We start from the raw sequence: 21,310 nt of genomic DNA, 5'->3' as shown, positions 1-21,310 counted from the left end.
TTTTGCCCGTGTACAGAAACAACGATTTCCTATACAGAAATATGTTAGTTTGTCACCATACCCAATCGTTGTATAAAATATGCAGTCATGAAAGTGCAAGTGACGTGTGATATTAAACCTCTGTGATGTAGTAAATCACTGATGTCACAGAAAAGGCTAAATGTCATGTCACATTGTAGCAAGCCAACATTTAGGACTGTTTGTTACATTGTAGCAGGCAGGCACTACACAGTATTCCTTTTCCCTTTGACATTTCACCAGTCATTGGATTACTCGTAATCACTTGACAAAGACATTTCTGTAAAGTAAAATACCTATGGTCCTACAATAATATTATTATCAATCCAATGAAAATGTGAGAATATTTCAGACTAAATAAATATGTGGGATATTTTATATACATTTGGTTTCATCTTATTAGGTTATTAGAAATATTGCTATATAATAAGTAAGCGGTTATTACATTAGGGCCTATAGGCTTTAGTTCATCACCAGGTAGTCTGGCAGTTAGAGTGTTTTTTAAATCAATTTTTTATTTAACCTTAATTTAACTAGGCAAGTCAGTTAAAACCCTATTCTTATTTACAGTGATGGCCTACCCCAGCCAAACCCTAACCAGGACGACACTGGGCCAATTGTGCGCTGCCCTATGGGCCTCTCAATCACGGCCTGTGGTGATACAGCCTGGAATCGAACTATGGTCTGTAGCGATGCCTCTAGCACTGAGATGCAGTGCCTTAGACCGCTGTGCCACTCTGGAGCCCAGCATTGGGCCAGAAACCGAAAGGTTGCTGGTTTGAATACCTGAGCCGACAATGTGAAAAGTCTGTCAATATGCACTTAACCTAATTTGATCCGGTTTTGATCCACATAACCTAATTTGATCCGGTTTTGATCCACTTAACACTAATTTGTTGCCGTACTACTACCCTGTAAAACTACACATTTCACTGCACCTATCTGGTGTGACAATATACACTAAATATACAAAAGTATGTAGACACCCCTTTCAAATGAGTGGATTCAGCTATTTCAGCCACACCAGTTGCTGACAGCACACAGCCATGCAATCTCCATAGACACACTTTGGCAGTAGAATGGCCTTACTTGAAGACCTCAGAGACTTTCAACGTGGCACCGTCATAGAATGCAACCTTCAACAAATAAGAGTTGTTATTAGGAAGTGGAAATGTCTAGGAGCAGCAATGGCTCAGCCCTGAAGTGGTAGGCCACACACACTCACAGAACAGGACTGCAGAGTGCTGAAGCACTTAGCGTGTAAAAATTGTCTGTCCTCGGTTGCAACACTCACTACCAAGTTGCAACAGTGAGCCAGGCCTAATCACCCAACATCAGTGCCTGACCTCACGAATGCTTTTATGGCTGAATGGAAGCAACTCCATGCAGAAATGTTTGAACATCTAGTAGAAAGCCTTCCCAGAAGAGTGGAGGCTGTTATAGGGGACCAACTCCATGTTAATGCCCAGGATTTTGGAATGAGATGTGTCCACATACTTTTGGTCATGTAGTGTATATATTTGTTCAAAGTCAATCATCGCAATTTTCGTGGCCTGACATTCAAAGTTACTGTGATAACGTCATGGACCTTCAAGTACCAAATAAGTCTCTGAAAAAGAACCGCAGATCAAACGTCACACATAAAAGATACCTTCTTGGGGCCTCACTCTCGAGAGCTTCTCATTGTGAAAAAAAAGAGACACACGTTGAACACCAATGCCAGTGAAGGGAAATAGCAGAGTTCTCATCGGTGAGTTATTAAAATACTCAACAACGTTTTTAATTCCAAAAATAATCAATTGAATATTATTGTCTCTAATCGCGTTATTTACATTTTTTTGTCTTATGTCCAACGACTGTTTTATTCGATAACCCTAAAATAACAATCCCAGCCTATATATTCTCAAAATACGGTTTATATTCTATGTTGCACAACACTATATGCTGAATTTGATACTTTCCCATAGTCTCAATTTCCCCAATAGACCTATCACCCACCTGCTGCGCATAATTTTGTATCTTTTTAATGCATCAAAAGCTGTATTTTTTGTCTTTATGTGAAAGAAAAACATTACAACAAGTTGATGGTTCTTCGTGTTGATTAGCTGTTATAAACTCTTGCGTTTCGCTGATCTTGTTCTCTCTCCAGCTGCGCTCCTGTTGCTGTTCGCCCGTTGTGATGGAAACGCGTCGCAGCCTCAGGGAGACTCACCTCGAGCGCACTGTATCACCAGCCTGGAGGTAGGTGGCTAAACTGTGCATCCGTGGGATTATAATTGACCAAACTGACCGGTCACCCACTCTAAACCTATGGCACATCGGGTTTTGGCGTCATCCAGGTTTTCAAACAGTTGTTCAAGGAGTTTAGCCAGGGACGAGAAAGGAGAGTGGGCGAGCTGCAGCCGGTGACTGTTGCGGGAATATACACTGAGTGTACAAAACATTAGGAACACCTGCTCTTTCCATTACAAACTGACCAGGTGAATCCAGGTGAAAGCTATGACCCGTTATTGATGTCACTTGTTAAATCCACTTCAATCGGTGTAGATGAAGGGGAGGAGGTGGGTTAAATAAGGATTTTTAATCCTTGAGAAAATTATTAAAATATGGGTTGTGTATGAGTGCCATCCAGAGGGTGAATGGGCAAGGCAAAATATTTAAGTGCTTTTGAACGGGGTATGATAGTAGGTGCCAGGCTCACGGGTTTGAGTGTCAAGTACTGCAAAGCTGCTGAGTTTTTCATGCTCAACAGTTTCCTGTGTGTATCAATAATGGTCCACCACCCGAAGGACATCCAGCCAATTTGACAAAACTGTGAGACGCATTGGAGTCAACATGAGCCAGCATCCCTGTGGAACACTTTCGACACCTCGTAGAGTCCGTGGCCTGACGAAATGAGGCTGTTCTGGGGATAAAACGGGGTGCAACTCAATATTCGGATGATGTTCCTAATGTTTTGTACACTCAGTGTATGTCACGGACAGTAAAGAAAGACATGTGTCCTCCGTTCGGTTCCTGTTTAATAATCATTTAATAATGGAAGCCCATTACAGCCATTCATTATTATTAGTAACCATGAATTCCAGTAATTACATCAAATACACATTTTAAAATATAAATACAAAATGCAAACATAAAGAAAAACGTGGTCATAAAAAACAAGCCCATTCATCGTTAATAAGGTCCTCAATCAGCCTTCTGAATTACCCCAGAGGCAACAAAACATCACATTTAAGATTGTTCCACAAATAAGGTGCAGAATAACGGATTTAGCTACCTCAGTAGTCTCTATATGCATTCAATACTAAATTCAGGTCAATATAGTTTTTTTGTGGCTCAATGAAGGCTGATAGCATACGCAACAGTATCATCAGCATACAAGTAGTGCAGGTGACAATTATTTTCAAACCAGTCAACATTGTTAATGTTTATTTATTTCTTCATTTCACCTTTATTTAACCAGGTAGGCAAGTTGAGAACAAGTTCTCATTTACAATTGCGACCTGGCCAAGATAAAGCAAAGCAGTTCGACAGATACAACGACACAGAGTTACACATGGAGTAAAACAAACATACAGTCAATAATACAGTATAAACAAGTCTATATACAATGTGAGCAAATGAGGTGAGAAGGGAGGTAAAGGCAAAAAAGGCCATGGTGGCAAAGTAAATACAATATAGCAAGTAAAACACTGGAATGGCAGTTTTGCAATGGAAGAATGTGCAAAGTAGAAATAAAAATAATGGGGTGCAAAGGAGCTAAATTAATTAATTAACAGGTGCAGTAATCTGTGAGCTGCTCTGGCAGTTGGTGCTTAAAGCTAGTGAGGGAGATAAGTGTTTCCAGTTTCAGAGATTTTTGTAGTTCGTTCCAGTCATTGGCAGCAGAGAACTGGAAGGAGAGGCGGCCAAAGAAAGAATTGGTTTTGGGGGTGACTAGAGAGATACACCTGCTGGAGCGTGTGCTACCGGTGGGAGATGCTATGGTGACCACCGAGCTGAGATAAGGGGGGACTTTACCTAGCAGGGTCTTGTAGATGACATGGAGCCAGTGGGTTTGGCGACGAGTATGAAGCGAGGGCCAGCCAACGAGAGCGTACAGGTCGCAATGGTGGGTAGTATATGGGGCTTTGGTGACCAAACGGATTGCACTCTGATAGACTGCATCCAATTTGTTGAGTAGGGTATTGGAGGCTATTTTGTAAATGACATCGCCAAAGTCGAGGATTGGTAGGATGGTCAGTTTTACAAGGGTATGTTTGGCAGCATGAGTGAAGGATGCTTTGTTGCGAAATAGGAAGCCAATTCTAGATTTAACTTTGGATTGGAGATGTTTGATATGGGTCTGGAAGGAGAGTTTACAGTCTAACCAGACACCTAAGTATTTGTAGTAAACAGTAAGAAGTACAGGACCTAGAATCAACCCCTGCAGAACACCTTTCGTAATATCCAGGAAACCCGATTTAATACCATCAGTAGGAACACGTTGAGTTCTATCTGTCAAGTCATTTTTAAACCAGTTATATGCAGTCTGGTCTAGGCTAATTGAGGAAAGCCTTTGATAGCTCAATGAAGGGGGCAGCACAATGTTGCCTTTTATCCATACAGTTAACCACATCATTTATAACTAGGGATGCAGCAGAGATCGTGCTATGACCTGGTCTAAAACCTTACTGATGTACATTTAGAATACATTTCAAAGATAAGAAAGATCTTTGCTGAGAATTTGTCAACGATTATAATATTTTAGTTAGGCAAGAAAGTTTAGAAATAGGGCAGTCATTATTTAGATCACAAGGGTCACCACCTTTGTGAAGGGGGAGTACATGGGCTGCCTTCCAAACCTTGGGGATAGTACCAGATTTGATCATTAGGTAAAAATATGGGTTAATGATTCAGCAATCAGGGGGGCAGAGAGCTGCAGCAAAACAGGATCAAGCATATCAGCCCCATTGGTTTTTACTTTTTTACATCAATCTTAAGCAAGGCATCAAGCACATCACAGATAGTAAATTGTTAATATGAAAACAAAGATTCACTAGAAGTTGAGGTGTTAACCGTCGGGTCAGCTAGAGGCTGGCGGAGGGAATAGCAGTCGATTGACTGACCAGGGTCAATTAAACCACCATCTCTCTCAAATAAAAAGCTTGCAGAGGTAAAATTATAATTAAAAGCATCACTTATCCCATTCTTCTCAGTTATGATGCCAGAGTCAAACAGAACTTGCTTATGCGGGGAAGAAGAGCAATTTCTACGCTTCAGTGCATTTTCAGTTTTCCAAAAGGTATAAGGATCACCAGCAGAGTCAGAGATAGAGTTTTAAAATGAGCTTGATCTAGCTTTCTTAATTTTTATTGTTTATTTTTTTATTTCACCTTTATTTAACCAGGTAGGCTAGTTGAAAACAAGTTCTCATTTACAACTGCGACCTGGCCAAGATAAAGCAAACAGTGTGACACAGACAACAACACAGAGTTACACATGGAGTAAACAATAAACAAGCCAATAACACAATAAACAAGTCAATGACACAGTAGAAAAAATTACGTTTATATACAGTGTGTGCAAAAGGCATGAGGAGGTAGGCAATAAATAGGCCAATAGGAGCGAACAGTTACAATTTAGCAGATTAACACTGGAGTGATAAATGAGCAGATGATGATGTGCAAGTAGAGATACTAGTGTGCAAAAGAGCAGAAAAGTAAATAATAAAAATAATAAAAACAGTATGGGGATGAGGTAGGTAGATTGGGTGTGCTATTTACAGATGGACTATGTACAGCTGCAGCGATCGGTTAGCTGCTCAGATAGCTGATGTTTAAAGTTGGTGAGGGAAATAAATGGAGATAGTACATCTGTATCTCAATTATCTCAATTGTCTTAAAGATTGCCAGTCCGCTACAGAGTCAGTTTTTCTTGCTTTGGCCCAGGCCTGATTTCTCATCTGAATGAGCTCAGATAGCTCCAAAGAAAACCAAGGGTTAGATCTATCTTTGACTCGAAATAGTTTAAAAGAGGCATCTTTATCTGCCAGAGAAATAAATAGGGCTATCACATTTAGCTGTGTGGGTTTTGAGATCAATTGAGTCAGATTAAAATCTATGCATATACTTTTAAATTGATCTGAGGCAGAGGGAAGCCAATCCAGATTCAAAACCCTTAAAATGACCAACTGCGAGGACAAAAAAGGTGTTAAACACTCAGATATAGAGCTAATAGCATCCGCCATGGCAACAGGGGGGTGGTAAATCCCAGCAACAAATAAATGTGTATTCTGGTTTATGGACACATCTAGGGGAAATTGAAGAGGTAGGTGTGGAAGGCAGTATGGCATAGTTCAGTGTATCTGCATGCAGTTCCTGGTAGAGAAGTGGTGGAGAGTGGTGTGGGGGGCAGTGTTGCTGGCTGTTCTCCAGTCTCTCTGAGGCACCACCAGAAGTAGTTCTAAAGGAGCGTCTGATTTGTCTCAGGGAGTTGATGACTGGTCTGTCAGGTGAGGTGGACTTGCCACCCGGAGCAACATCCTTTAAAGAAGGTGGGGACTGTCTCTTTGTACAGGTCTACATTGTCGTAAAGACAGTCCAGGCTGAGGGTGGGATGGTGGGCCAGGTGTATGATGGGCCATAGCACACAGTCCTGAGAGAGGCTGGCATTTACCCTCTGGATGGTGGCAGGATGAAAATCTCTCCTCTGGAGCAGGTTGGATATTACAATCTTTGCAACAAGGAAGATGGCGGAGGCCCTCTCCATCACTCCTCTTAGTGATGTGGCCACCCTCTCTTGCTAGGCTCGCAGGTCATTGATCCCAAGGGGAATGATGATATGGCTAGGGGAGCCAAGCTGGGCCACAGTCAAGAGCTCCATAGCTCCCTCTGTTGTGGGGCAGTATAACATTTACATTTACATTTTCCACTTTTTTTATTTGGTATAAGACTGGCCCCCGAACCTTGAACCTTCACAGTGCCAATATTATAAATATTAATGTTACATTTGGAGGTGGAATCAATGTACAGTTGCCTAATTTTTCTGTTTTATGACATTTGAAGTTAATTGTTGGAGCAGTGTGCCAAGGATAATCTGTGTAGAACAGGTCTCCTTTCTTTTCTTGTTCATTTTTAGGATGAAGTCTTCCCTCAGAGTCTCTGGGAATGGACTTTTTCACATTTTCAGGATACGTGATGGCAAGGTCTCTGAAACAATGCCTAGAGAATGTGTCCATCTCCATCTCCATGGAGACCTCTTTAAACAACTCTTTGCTCCAGGATGATGTGCATGTGCCTCTTGATGTACCTATAGATAAATGCTATTTTTAACAAAACACTTCTATGAAAAATAAAGATATTAAATGTGGCCTATTTTAGGCTATGAAGACATAGCTTAGGCTGTAAATACATGACATTAGTGTTTCGTTTCCCCTGGCCCAGATGGGTTTAGAGGGCATAGGCTTCTCTAGGCTTCCTGCAGCTGTGGTTGTTATCAGTAGGCTACAGTTGACCAGATTGAAGCACAGATTAATTGTGCACGAGTTGACAAATCATGAGGCAAAATCAGTCTAAACAGCAGTACTTTGTCCCTCCTTTCAATGCTTTTGCATCCAAATCAAAAGCGCTGGGGCTTTCACCCCCCTTAAAAGATTTAGATGCACTATTGTAAAGTGGCTGTTCCACTGGATGTCATAAGGTGAATGCACCAATTTGTAAGTCGCTCTGGATAAGAGCGTCTGCTAAATGACTTAAATGTTAATGTTAAATGTGTAAATGCCAGATCACCACACGTTTTCCGGCGGACCAGCTGTGCTGATCTCTGCAACGTGGACAGATGGAATTTGCCACACAATGCCATAAATGAAGAAACAACATATATGTATGATCTATATATTTTTTGGGTCGTTGATGGTATCTCAAAATGTTTCCTAAGGTATCTCAAAATGTTTCCTAAGGTATCTCAAAATGTTTCCTAAGGTATCTCAAAATGTTGAGATAATATCAAAACATTTTGAAAGAAATGAGGGAATGTGCTTCCGGAATTCCCACACTGTAAACTTTCCCCTTGAAATGTACAGCATTGTACTGGCAGTAAAGTTGCCAGCTTAATACTGGAATTTTGCAATACAGCAGGGATGCTGTAATATGATTTTACAATATTATTACTGTATACATATTTATTACTGTAATCATTACTGTAACACAGCTGTATTATAATTACAGTACTGTACATTTACAGTGTCCTTTTGAGATCAACCTCACAAACAGTAAACCTTTATTTATGTTCTGTATTTTACTGATGGCAGGCCTATAGGCTGTGTAGCATAATGCCATTTCACATTGCATTGCAGAAGGATGCTGAATTGCTCTGATCATTTTGTAGGTCTGTTGTATTGTGTTCTTGAAGAATCTTGTGAATTTTTTAGAGGATAATAAAAACGAAATTCTGCTGCCTTAATAACATAACTCTGAAAAGAAGACTCTGACTTCAACAAGGTCAAAATAATAAAAATGTATAAGAGAGGAAGGTAGAAACTCATAGGTAGTAGTGGTGATATAGCACAAATTCAGTTCCTTCAGAAAGTAATCATACCCCTTGACTTATTCCACATTTTGGAACATTCAGTGTCATCTTCGTAAGAAACTCCAGTGTATATTTGGCCTTGTGTTTTAGGTTATTGTCCTGCTGATAGGTGAAGGACATTTACAATGACGGCCTACCCTGGCCAAACCCTGACGACGCTGGGCCAATTGTGCGCTGCCCTATGGGACTCCCAATCACAGCCTGATGTGATACATTCTGGAATTGAACCAGGGACTGTAGTGACGCATATTGCACTGAGATGCAGTGCCTTAGACCACTGCGCGACTCGGGAGGACCAAAGGAGTGACTACAATGTTGTTGATCCATCCTCAGTTTTCTTCTGTCACAGACATTAAATTCTGTAACTGTTTTAAAGTCACCATTCATGGTGAAATTAAGCAATGTTTTACTCATGAACTTATTTAGGCTTGCCGTAATAAAGGGGTTGAATACTTATTGACTCAAGGGATTTCATTTTTCATTTTTAATCAATTTGTTTTAAAAAATGATAACCTAATTCCACTTTGACATTATGGGGTATTGTGTGTAGGCCAGTGAGCCAAAATCTCAGTTGAATCCATGTTAAATTCAGACTGTAACACAACAAAATGTGGAAAAAGTCAAGGGGTGTGAATACTTTCTGAAGACTCTGTTCCTGTAATACACAGTGTAACACGTTTTCAGAACACATGCTTATAGTTGCAATCCTTTAAATGTGACCAAGTCAAAGAGAAAAAGCAGAACTGCTATTTCAATAGAAATTCAACTAAATGTACAAATGACAGGGCTTCTGGTACAAAGTTTGGTGATTATCTGACCTTTGTGATGGAATTACTTAATGAATATTCTGAATAGTGATCTCTATTTACCTTCAAAAGCCACATCATTTTAGAGCTGGTCTTCCTCTCTGACTGTCTCTCTTCCTGACATGGTGACATGTTGTTCTGTGTTCCAGGGACAGTTGTGTACTCTGTCTGAAACCCATCTGAATGGTTCTGGTCCTACCAGACTAGAGGTCCCTGCTGGACAGAGGCTCCTGATCACCATGCAGAGCCTCCCAGGAGACCCTGTCTGCAGCTGGAGCCGTGGAGCTGATCCAAAAAGGTGTGTGTGTGTGTGTTTGTTGTTTTACCTGGTGCCTCAAAGCCACTGTGTTATTGTATTGTTATTGCATCCATAGGAGTGTACTATTGCCTCCCTGCTGTCTTCATCTGTAGTTGTTTGCCCTGCCAACAGAAGGGGCTATTCCTTGACCATACTACAGACACATGTGAGTGATTCTGGAGAGTACACATTCAGCTGTGAGAGAGGCGGGATCAACTCCTCTCTGACCCTCTCTCTACTGGTCGTACCTCTGCTAAGTGAGTGACAGCCACATGACCCAATACTCTAGCTCTTTTGGACCTCAAACCTCCTCAGACTACCCGAAACCATATTCACAGCATCCTCTCCATTGCTACAACATTATTATCAAAAGTTATGTTCCTAACCACACAATCATTTGAAATCATATTCTGATCTACACCATATTCATGTCTTGTATCAGAGTTGAATCTATAGCACCATATTGATTCTGAACCACATTGAAATTATGTTTGATGCAAAATTCATAGCTATGGCTCAATCCACCTATCTAGGACTTCCCACAAAACCACAGCTGAAATTTATCCCTGGGAAAAGAGGCTTCTTACCAGACTATCAGTGTTCTTCAGAGGGAAACCCTAAGCCCAAGATCAAATGGTTCAACAATCTTGACAAGACTGGGTACGGTCTCAACAGATTTCAATCAAAATTTATAGAATCCAAAATAATTATTTTCAGGGTATTGCTTTAAAGTTTTATAAAGCAATGGCTATACATGATTTCAATCTCAGCCATCAATAGCAGCCGTACCATCGTTTAATTTCTCCTCCGTTTCAACAGAAAAGGTCATGATGGGACAGACATTCCCTCTACGATCAAAGAGAGGGCTAACAACAAAGAGAAAAGTAAAAATTACTACAGGACAACAGTTATGTGCTGTGCTAGCAATTCTCAGGGAGAGGCGTGTTCTCAACTATATGATTACGGTAAGTTAACCGTTGAACAAAAGTCATCAAATTACAATATTACATTTACAGTACACTATAGCGTGAGCATGACCATATGTGTTTTTCTGTGTGTGCCTCAGATCTGGACCGTGCCAGTGATGAGGATGATGAGGCTCCAGAGATCACTGTGAGTCCTGGGCAGTCCCTGCTGCTCAGCTGTCGGCAGAAAGAGAACAGCACCGCACAGTGGCTGCCTGACAACCAAGTAAGATTTATCAATCTGACAATCTTTTTTTCACGTTTTATCAGCCTTCTCTTCACTCTGCTGAAACCCCTTCCACCTTCCCCATCACGACTTCCTCATTGTATTCATGCAGATGTAATGCAGCATACCATATTTTCCTCCAGGTCTCCATATATCAACTCACATATAAAGAAATATATATGACCTACCTGTTCATTGAGTCGGTGACAGTGAACCACAGTGGAATCTATACATGCCGAGGCAACAAGAACAAGGTCAAATCCACCCATGTCCAGGTCCTGGGTCAGTTTATAGGCTACAACACTGAATCCTCCTCGTTACCTTTGTTTTCAGTCAAACATTCCCTTTTAAATGTCTATCTGTACTTGGTCTTTACTAATCTCTCAGACACATTCTTGTTGTGATTCTCTCTTTATCACCACCTGCCTGCATGTTTTTGCCCAAAACGTGATCTACATGTGATTCCCTGTGTTGTGTGTCCTCAGAGAAGGGCTTCATTTCTATCGACCAGCTGAATGAGAGCAGTACCATCTCAGCCCAGGAGAAGCCAGGGTTCTGTCTGCGGGCCCTGGTCTCCTCATACCCTCTCCTACGCTGCCATTGGCTGGGCCCGGACAGCAGACAGACCCAGTGCCCTGAGCCCACACGGCTCTGGAAGAGCAGGTAGAGAACGTCAGATGTAGTTAGTTATGTTTATGTACAGTAGTTTGATGAGGTTTGATGTGGAAATGATTCCCTCTGGTTTCATCATCTCTCCCTTTCTCCCCAGGACTCTGGAGTTGTGTAACACAGAGCCAGGAGAGTATCAGTTACACCTGGAGGCTGGGGAGGTGAACCTCACAAAGACCCTCTCTCTGTGTGTGGCAGGTGAGTGACAGCCGATTGCCCAGATAGATAAGATGTGTGATTGTGTGCATGACTCCTCAGTAAGACACCTGTCCTTGTCCTCTGTCTCTCAGGTACGTCCACCCCCAGTCTCTTACAGAATGGAGACAATATCACCTGTGAGACCAACAGCCCCCTCCCCTTCAACCTCACCTGGAGCTCCTGCTCTTTGACCAATGACAGGTATTAGATCTAGGTCACTTTCTAATGTTAGGATTCAGCTCTGTAGTGGTAGGCACCAATATCGATCATTTGATATGATAACGATATCAAATTATAGCAGCAGGGCATATCATGATATCAGTTTATCCTTGCTATTAAACAACACTGTTGTGTAAAAGAGCATACGTGTCTGTTCCTGCAACCCTACTTAACTGCCTGCTGATGCAATCACATGTTTTTACCCTGATGCTCAATGCTCCCCACCTCTGCTTCGGAATACGGCCTCGGGGCGGACGGGGGCGCTGTTTCCCCCTACTTGGCAATCCATCTTTAACATGTGTCAGTTAACCTGTGTCAGTTAACCTGTGTCTGTTAACCTGTGTTTGTTAACATGTGTCTGTTAACCTGTGTATGTTAACCTGTGTGTGTTAACCTGTGTGTGTTAACCTGTGTGTGTTAACCTGTGCTCTTTGCCAGCTGTCAGTCAGAGTCTGCAGCCTGGAAGGAGATCCCTGCCCCACCCCCGAAGCTCTCTGACTCAGACCAGTTCTGTCATAAGAGGATCCTCAGTACCCGGGACAGTACGGAGGTGGGGGACTTTGTCAAGTGCTGCATCACAAACTCTGTCCACTCACAGTCTCACTGCAGTGAGACACTGTTCAACATACAATGTAAGTGGTCGGTCAGGAAAAATGTGTCCTCAGAAAATAATTGACAACTTTAAATACGTTTATAACGGTTGTCCCAGTGTGCAACAGAATTGGTCACAGTATTGGCATCGCTATAGTCAGACATTAGTTATATCTAAACGAAAGGTAGACCAAGGCACTCTTCATATAATTCATTAAAATGCATTTATTTGTATGATTTTTAAAACATTGTTTCTATTGAACATGCCATACAAATAAAGGCATTTTAATTCATTATATGAAGAGTGCCTTGATCCACCTTTCTTTTTGATGACCAATTCACCCCTAAAGCCAAAGAGCACCTTCTGTCTACCAAAATGTACTGTTGTGTATCTTAGTAACGCTTCCCTTCCTCCCCTTTCTATTAGTTAAATCTGTTCCACCAGCCTCCTCTCAACTCCTCCTGAAAGTGTCCAGTCTGGCCCTGTTCCTGGCTTTGATGCTGGTCAGCCTGGCGCTGCTCTACTTCATCAGGAAGAAGGTACTCACACACACACACACACACACACACACACACACACACACACACACACACACACACACACACACACACACACACACACACACACACACACACACGCACGCACGCACGCACGCACGCACGCACGCACGCACGCACACACACACACACACACACACACACACACACACACACACACACACACACACACAAATGCACCCTCTTTGTCACACACCTTCCTGATATTTCCTGTGTAGAAACCCCAGTACCAGAGTCAGCTGCAGATGATCCAGATGGTTGGGCCTAATGACAACGACTACATCTACATCAACTTCAAAGACTTCCAGTATGACCAGAAATGGGAGTTCCCCAGAGAGAACCTGGAGCTGGGTAAGACTGGGGAGATGTACCAGTGGAATGACTTAGCCTGACCCATCTACTTGGGAATCTCTAGTCTCCAGTACAGCCAGCCTCACCAATAGTATTCCCACCAACCCTGTGCTGTTGTGGTCTTTCTCCCCAGGGAAGGAGCTGGGCTCTGGGGCCTTTGGCATGGTGCTTCAAGCTACAGCCTACGGAATCAGCAAGCCGGGAGTCTCCCTGCAGGTGGCTGTCAAGATGCTGAAAGGTACAGGGTTTTACCTGTGTGATGTTTTACCCTGCTGGCTAAGTGTTGGTGTTTGCTGAAGAGACTTTTGTCATACTATTGTACCCTGCACCAGTGAAGTCTCTCAGGTCATTGTTGAGTGGTTACGTGTGCCCATGTAGAGAAGCATGAGACAGTAGAGAAGGAGGCCCTGATGTCAGAGCTGAAGATGCTGACTCACATCGGACAGCATGCCAACATCGTCAACCTGCTGGGGGCATGCACTGGCTCAGGTACGACAGCCAATCACAGGCTCCGTGATTGGCTGTGTGACTGTGTGTGACTCTGTGACTGTGTGGATCTGTGACTGTGTGTGGATCTGTGACTTAGTGTGTGTGTGTGTGTGTGTGTGTGTGTGTGTGTGTGTGTGTGTGTGTGTGTGTGTGTGTGTGTGTGTGTGTGTGTGTGTGTGTGTGTGTGTGTGTGTGTGTGTGTGTGTGTGTGTGTGTGTGTGTGTGTGTGTGCGTGTGTGTAGATCTGTGACTGTGTGGCTCTGTGACTGTGTGTGGATCTGTGACTGTGTGTGGCTCTGTGACTGTGTGTGTGACTCTGTGACTGTGTGGCTCTGTGATTGTGTGTGATGGTGTGTGGCTCTGTGACTGTGTGTGCGACTGTGACTGTGTGTGGATCTGTGACTGTGTGTGGATCTGTGACTGTGTGTGGCTCTGTGACTGTGTGTGGCTCTGTGACTGTGTGTGGATCTGTGACTGTGTGTGACTCTGTGACTGTGTGTGGCTCTGTGACTGTGTGTGGCTCTGTGACTGTGTGTGACTCTGTGTGGCTCTGTGACTATGTGTGGCTCTGTGACTCTGTGTGGCTCTGTGACTGTGTGTGACTCTGTGACTGTGTGTGGCCCTGTGACTGTGTGTGACTCTGTGACTGTGTGTGACTCTGTGACTGTGTGTGACTCTGTGACTGTGTGTGACTCTGTGACTGTGTGTGACTCTGACACTGTGTGACTCTGACAGGGCCCACGTACCTGATATTTCAGTACTGCCGTAACGGGGACCTGCTGAACTACCTGAAGAACAACAGAGAGCTCTACCACAAGTCTCTGACCGACGCCTTCACCAGGGACCGCTTCAGTAGACTTTACCACAACCTGCCCAAGAGGAGCTCCAGGTTGGGGTTAATGTAGGGGTGTCAAGGTTTATTTTAATTCAGAAACAGGATTGTAGGCTACTCTCATAGCGAAGTAGGGGTATGATTGTGAGGGTTAATGTGCTAATGTTGGTCTGTGTTCTTCTTAGGGAGTTTCAGAGGCCAGTGGACAGCATATACATCCCCATGTCCCCCACCACCACTAGAGGGCAAGAGAACATCGCCCTGATCAGCCTCAACTCTTCTCCCATGAACACCTCTGATGGTCAGTGTGGGGTAGACACACACACACAAATTAAGAAATAGGCTTGCTTACTTACTTAAAATATCTGTAGGTTCTCCCCACTGCTGTCCAGTGGATTCTGTCGATCCCTGTTGATCTCAGCTGATGCCTGTTGATCCCTGTTGATCACTATTGATCCCAGCTGATCCCTGTTGATCCCAGCTAATCCCTGTTGATCCCAGCTGATCCCTGTTGATCACTATTGATCCCAGCTGATCCCTGTTGATCCCAGCTGATCCCTGTTGATCCCAGCTGATCCCAGCTGATCCCTGTTGATCACTGTTGATCCCTGTTGATCCTCAGGTCCAGGGATGTATGAGGAGTTAAATGAGCTGCATGAGGAGGAGGAGGAGGAGGAGGAGGCGCTGACCTACGACGACCTGCTCAGCTTCTCCTATCAGGTGGCCAAGGGCATGGACTTCCTGTCCTCCAAACACGTATGTGGAGCAACAATACTACCCACTGCAAACTACACACTACACATAGCACCATATTCACTTCACCATGTCCCCCCTGAATTATACAAAGCTACGCTCACTGCAATAAATCTTAATACTCCCTGGCCTGTACCCGACATCGTCACACCCTCTCTGTGTCCTGGGTGTGTGTATCTGTCTCCAGTGTATCCATCGGGACCTTGCTGCCAGGAACGTGTTGGTGACTCAGGGTGGACTAGTAAAGATCGGGGACTTTGGACTGGCCCGGGACATCGACAATGACTCCAACTACGTAGTGAGAGGAAATGTAAGGACTATACACAGGAGGGAGTGTTTCGGTCGTCACTAGTTAGCAGTGCTTGACTTGGGCAGGAGTTCACCGGAGCTGAATACTGTCACCTTCAATTTTCAACTGCTTGAGCTCCTGTTCCTCTTATAGAATATTAGCTCAAACGTATTGTAGTATCAAAAGCTCCTGCACCTAAATATTAACAGTACCGGCACCCACAATGAGTACCAGCACCTATTTCAGTCAAGCACTGCTAGTTACCACATAAACCCTTCCTATTTCTGCTATTTATCTTCTTAAAATGTGATTTTAAACCTGAATTTAACTGCATTGCTAATCGTGTGCCTAACTCTAACCTTCAAATAAGACTAAAAAGCTAATGAAATAATCCTGCTTTGTTTACAATAGCCAATTTTGACTTTGTGGCTGTGCTATATAGTGGAAACCGAGTGTTTGTCTGTATTCAACAAATTCTCTGTTGTGTCAGTGACATCTGTGTTCTCGGAATCCAGTGTCCGTGTGTGTGACTGATGTGTGTGTGTGTGTGTGTTGTGTTGCAGGTACGTCTGCCAGTGAAGTGGATGGCTCCAGAGAGTATCTTCCAGGGGATGTACACCATGCAGAGCGATGTCTGGGCCTATGGTATCCTGCTGTGGGAGGTCTTCTCTCTGGGTAGACACATAAACATACCTACTTTTACTTTTGATTGTATTGGAGGGTGTTAGTGTATGTGTGGGATGGGGGTGGGGATGGGGGGTGGGGTGGGATGGGGTGGAAGGGTTCAAAAAGCATACTTTTGTTCACAAAAAAAAAAAGAATATCCACTGGACACACTGGTTGAATCAATGTTGTTTCCACGTCATTTAAACTAAATGAAATGACGTGGAAACAACGTGGAATAGAAGTTAGATTGATGTCTGTCCCAGTGGGTACGAACTACACACAATGTGTGAATTTGGTACTGGCACTGACCCTGTAGCTTACATTCTCCTGGTTTTTCTCTTTCTTTCTTGTTTCTCGTGTTTTTTTTTTTGTATACTATTTTGATATGTATTTAATACTGCACTGTTGGGAAGGGCTTGCAAGTTAAACATGTCACTGTACTTGCACATGTGACAAATAAAACTTGATGTTTTCCCTGATACAGTGCCTTCAGAAAGAATTCACTCCCCGTGACTTTTTAAAACGGATTACATTGAGATTTTTCAACAGTTGACAAAGAAGGGCATCTATTGGTAGATGGGTAAAAATATTTGTTTATATATTTATATATTTTCAGTTCACCTTTATTTAACCAGGTAGGCTAGATGAGAACACCTTTATTTAACCAGGTAGGCTAGTTGAGAACACCTTTATTTAACCAGGTAGGCTAGTTGAGAACACCTTTATTTAACCAGGTAGGCTAGTTGAGAACACCTTTATTTAACCAGGTAGGCTAGTTGAGAACACCTTTATTTAACCAGGTAGGCTAGTTGAGAACACCTTTATTTAACCAGGTAGGCTAGTTGAGAACACCTTTATTTAACCAGGTAGGCTAGTTGAGAACACCTTTATTTAACCAGGTAGGCTAGTTGAGAACACCTTTATTTAACCAGGTAGGCTAGTTGAGAACACCTTTATTTAACCAGGTAGGCTAGTTGAGAACACCTTTATTTAACCAGGTAGGCTAGTTGAGAACACCTTTATTTAACCAGGTAGGCTAGATGAGAACACCTTTATTTAACCAGGTAGGCTAGTTGAGAACACCTTTATTTAACCAGGTAGGCTAGTTGAGAACACCTTTATTTAACCAGGTAGGCTAGTTGAGAACACCTTTATTTAACCAGGTAGGCTAGTTGAGAACAAGTTCTCATTTGTAACTGCGACCTGGCCAAGATAAAGCAGACATTGAATATCCATTTGAGCATAGTAAATGTATTAATGACACTTTGGATGGTGTATAAATACACGCAGTCATTACAAAGATACAGGCGTCCTTGTAAAGACAGTCCGGGGTTGATGATCATGTGAAGTGAAGCCTAGAAAACCGGTGACGTAGACCTGCGGAAATGGTGAACAGAATGAGCAGAATGAGGTACTGATGAGCATCAGTACCGGGGAGATCCGTAGAGAAAGAAAACCGGTCAAGGATTTCACCATGAGGCCTATGGTGACTTTAAAACAGTTACATAGTTTAATGGCTCTGATAGGAGAAAACTGAGGATGGATCAACAACATTGTAGTTACTCCACAATACTAACCTAATGTCACAGATTCCCCCCTCATTCTGTTCACCAGTTCCCGGAGGTCTACGTCACCGGTTTTCTAGGCTTCACTGAACGGAATTCATTATCATCAACCCCAGACTGTCTTGTCTGATCACACACACCTGGTTCCCATTTCCCCTGATTAGTATGTTATATATGTGCCCTCTGTCTTTGTCGGTTATTGTTTCCATGTCCGTTGGTGGTGTGAGTACCTATGAGTTGGTGCAGCGAGTACCTATGCGTTGGTGCAGCGAGTACCTATGAGTTGGTGCAGCGAGTACCTATGCGTTGGTGGTGTGAGTACCTATGCGTTGGTGGTGTGAGTACCTATGCGTTGGTGCAGCGAGTACCTATGCGTTGGTGGTGTGAGTACCTATGCCTTGGTGCAGCGAGTACCTATGTGTTGGTGGTGTGAATACCTATGCGTTGGTGGTGTGAGTACCTATGCGTTGGTGGTGTGAGTACCTATGCGTTGGTGATGTGAGTACCTATGCGTTGGTGGTGTGAGTACCTATGCGTTGGTGGTGTGAGTACCTATGAGTTGGTGCAGCGAGTACCTATGCGTTGGTGCAGCGAGTACCTATGCGTTGGTGGTGTGAGTACTTATGCGTTGGTGGTGTGAGTACCTATGCGTTGGTGGTGTGAGTACCTATGCGTTGGTGGTGTGACTACTTATGCGTTGGTGGTGTGAGTACCTATGCCTTGGTGCAGCGAGTACCTATGTGTTGGTGGTGTGAATACCTATGCGTTGGTGGTGTGAGTACCTATGCGTTGGTGGTGTGAGTACCTATGCGTTGGTGCAGCGAGTACCTATGCGTTGGTGCAGCGAGTACCTATGCGTTGGTGCAGCGAGTACCTATGCGTTGGTGCAGCGAGTACCTATGCGTTGGTGCAGCGAGTACCTATGCGTTGGTGGTGTGAGTACCTATGCGTTGGTGGTGTGAGTACCTATGCGTTGGTGGTGTGAGTACCTATGCGTTGGTGGTGTGAGTACCTATGCGTTGGTGGTGTGAGTACCTATGCGTTGGTGGTGTGAGTACCTATGCGTTGGTGGTGTGAGTACCTATGCGTTGGTGGTGTGAGTACCTATGCGTTGGTGGTGTGAGTACCTATGCGTTGGTGGTGTGAGTACCTATGCGTTGGTGGTGTGAGTACCTATGCGTTGGTGGTGTGAGTACCTATGCGTTGGTGGTGTGAGTACCTATGCATTGGTGGTGTGAGTACCTATGCGTTGGTGCAGCGAGTACCTATGCGTTGGTGCAGCTGTTATGCTGCGTGCTATATATATTGTGTGTTACGGGTATTGTGTCATTTGTTTGTGTACAGCCCAGTGTTTTTGTATACGTGTTTGTTTTGGGTGTATTAAAAACCCCTATTGTATATTCCTGCGCCTGTCTTCAAAATCCTTTATACCAGCGTAACACCTAAATGACAGAGTGAAAAGAAGGAAGCCTGTACAGATTACAAATATTCTGAAACATGAATTCTGTTTTCAATAAGGCACTAAAGTAAAACTGCAAAAAATATGGCAAAGAAATTAACTTTATGTCCTGAATACAAAGTGTTATGTTTGGGGAAAATCCAACACATCACATCACTGAGTACCCCTCTTCATACTTTCAAGCATGGTGGTGGCTGCATCATGTTAATCGCTGTAATCGCTGCCAATGATACTTCTACAAAGTATTGACTCAGGGGTGTGAATATTTCTGTAAATTAGATATTTCTGTATTTCATTTTCAATATGTTTGCAAAAATGTCTAAACATGTTTTCACCTTATCATTGGTATTGTGTGTGGATGGGTGATAATTTTTAGTTGATTTAATAAACTTTGCATTCAGGCTGTAAAACAACATCATGTGGAATAAGTCAAGGGGTATGAATACTTTCTGAAGGCACTGTATTAAGTGATTTGCGCTCTCTCTCTCAGGTGTGACCCCCTACCCAGGGATAAAGGTGGACAACAACTTCTATGTGATGATAGAGAGAGGTTTTAAGATGGAGCAGCCATACTACGCCAGTGAATCTGTGTACGTATCCAGAACCGCTCTGTACCTACATCTATAACATTACATCATGCACATTTAATTATTATCAAATATAGGAACTGTAAAAGAGGTTTCACACCCCCCTCCCTTCCTCCCTCCTGCAGGTATTTGATCATGTGTATGTGCTGGGCCTTGGAGCCTCGGGACCGTCCTCACTTCTCCAAGCTGGTGGCCTTCATGGACGACCAACTGGCCGACATGGAGGAGAAGGTGAGGCTCAAACAATACAACAAACCTCAGTGCACGTCATTCCATTAAAATCGTGATTTCTCTTTTAGCTCTACCATAACATCCTGGACAAGAGCTGCAGTCATGTGTTATACCAGAATGCACCGGTGAAATCTGATCTCTCAGCCTTGGCCAAAGAAAAGGGTCATGAAGCACAGTCACAGAACCAATACTGCAAGACCCACTCCACTGGAGAGGCCCCAACAACACTGTCTGACAGGGTTGCCATGGAGACTGATGATGACAATCCTCTGAAACCATGTCAGTGAGAGCAGTGGCCTGTCTTTCTAATTCTTCTGTGCCATAAGGATTTCTCCTATTATATCCTGGTAGTGTATATTTGTATAATGCTGTGGATTTCAAATGCACTGATGACTTGCTTTTTCCAAATATGTTTAACAATGAATATGTCAATTAAAACTGTTTTTGTATCAAAGGCTAGTAGCTCCGTCACTGTAGGAATTGATAAAGTCATATTTAACATTGTAACATAGTAATGGATGTCAAAATTAACACAACCTGTTTTTGTGAAAATATTATACACTGTGTGCAACTAATTCAATATTAATCATGTTATTACTGAGAAGAGATATTTCAATCATTTTGACAGCTGGATCATTCTGTCTTTTCTTTCCTATGTGAAGTTATTTAAAAAATAATAATAACAATGATTTAGTTTTCGGTATGTTTGTCCATCTGAGTTCTGGAAATTATTCAAATATTTGAAATAAAGTATTTGAAATGATCACTTTTTGTGGCTTTTATATTAGGTCTGAGTGACATTGGGAATGAACAGTGGTGTTATATATTTATAGGGGGTGGGGAGCAATGGCACAAATTGCACGATTGGTGGCGCCAGAGCTACATTAGTCGCAAGAGCTACGCCTGCGGTTCCGGTGTTCTGAGACGCAATAGTGTCATTCACTTGGCTCGCATCAAATTAAAAGCTGTGAA

The 21,310-nt window shown here is 43.0% G+C and overlaps 1 protein-coding gene across 2 annotated transcripts; it reads left to right on the top strand.

Moving 5' to 3' along the window:
• Window positions 1-1,608: 1,608 nt before the first annotated feature.
• Window positions 1,609-21,101, top strand: flt3 (fms related receptor tyrosine kinase 3). 2 transcript variants are annotated; one of them, XM_052483717.1, is made up of 24 exons: window positions 1,609-1,768; window positions 2,168-2,259; window positions 9,542-9,690; window positions 9,823-9,947; window positions 10,224-10,350; window positions 10,510-10,655; window positions 10,757-10,881; window positions 11,025-11,163; window positions 11,367-11,544; window positions 11,651-11,748; window positions 11,841-11,949; window positions 12,406-12,599; window positions 12,986-13,098; window positions 13,335-13,467; window positions 13,601-13,705; window positions 13,846-13,956; window positions 14,692-14,857; window positions 14,974-15,089; window positions 15,411-15,544; window positions 15,729-15,851; window positions 16,394-16,505; window positions 20,011-20,110; window positions 20,233-20,338; window positions 20,407-21,101. In XM_052483717.1, the coding sequence occupies exons 1-24, from the start codon at window positions 1,735-1,737 to the stop codon at window positions 20,623-20,625; spliced, it is 3,054 nt and encodes a 1,017-aa protein (XP_052339677.1). In that variant the 5' UTR covers window positions 1,609-1,734; the 3' UTR covers window positions 20,626-21,101. The 2 variants fall into 2 exon arrangements, with proteins under 2 accessions (XP_052339677.1, XP_052339678.1); XM_052483718.1 differs by having other exon boundaries at window positions 1,610-1,768; window positions 14,692-14,845.
• Window positions 21,102-21,310: the final 209 nt, after the last annotated feature.

The sequence above is a fragment of the Oncorhynchus keta genome, chromosome 28 (assembly GCF_023373465.1).
Source record: "Oncorhynchus keta strain PuntledgeMale-10-30-2019 chromosome 28, Oket_V2, whole genome shotgun sequence".
Classification (NCBI taxonomy): Eukaryota; Metazoa; Chordata; class Actinopteri; order Salmoniformes; family Salmonidae; genus Oncorhynchus; species Oncorhynchus keta.
Note: the sequence above shows the minus strand (reverse complement) of the source record. Positions and strands in the feature narration are given on the sequence as shown.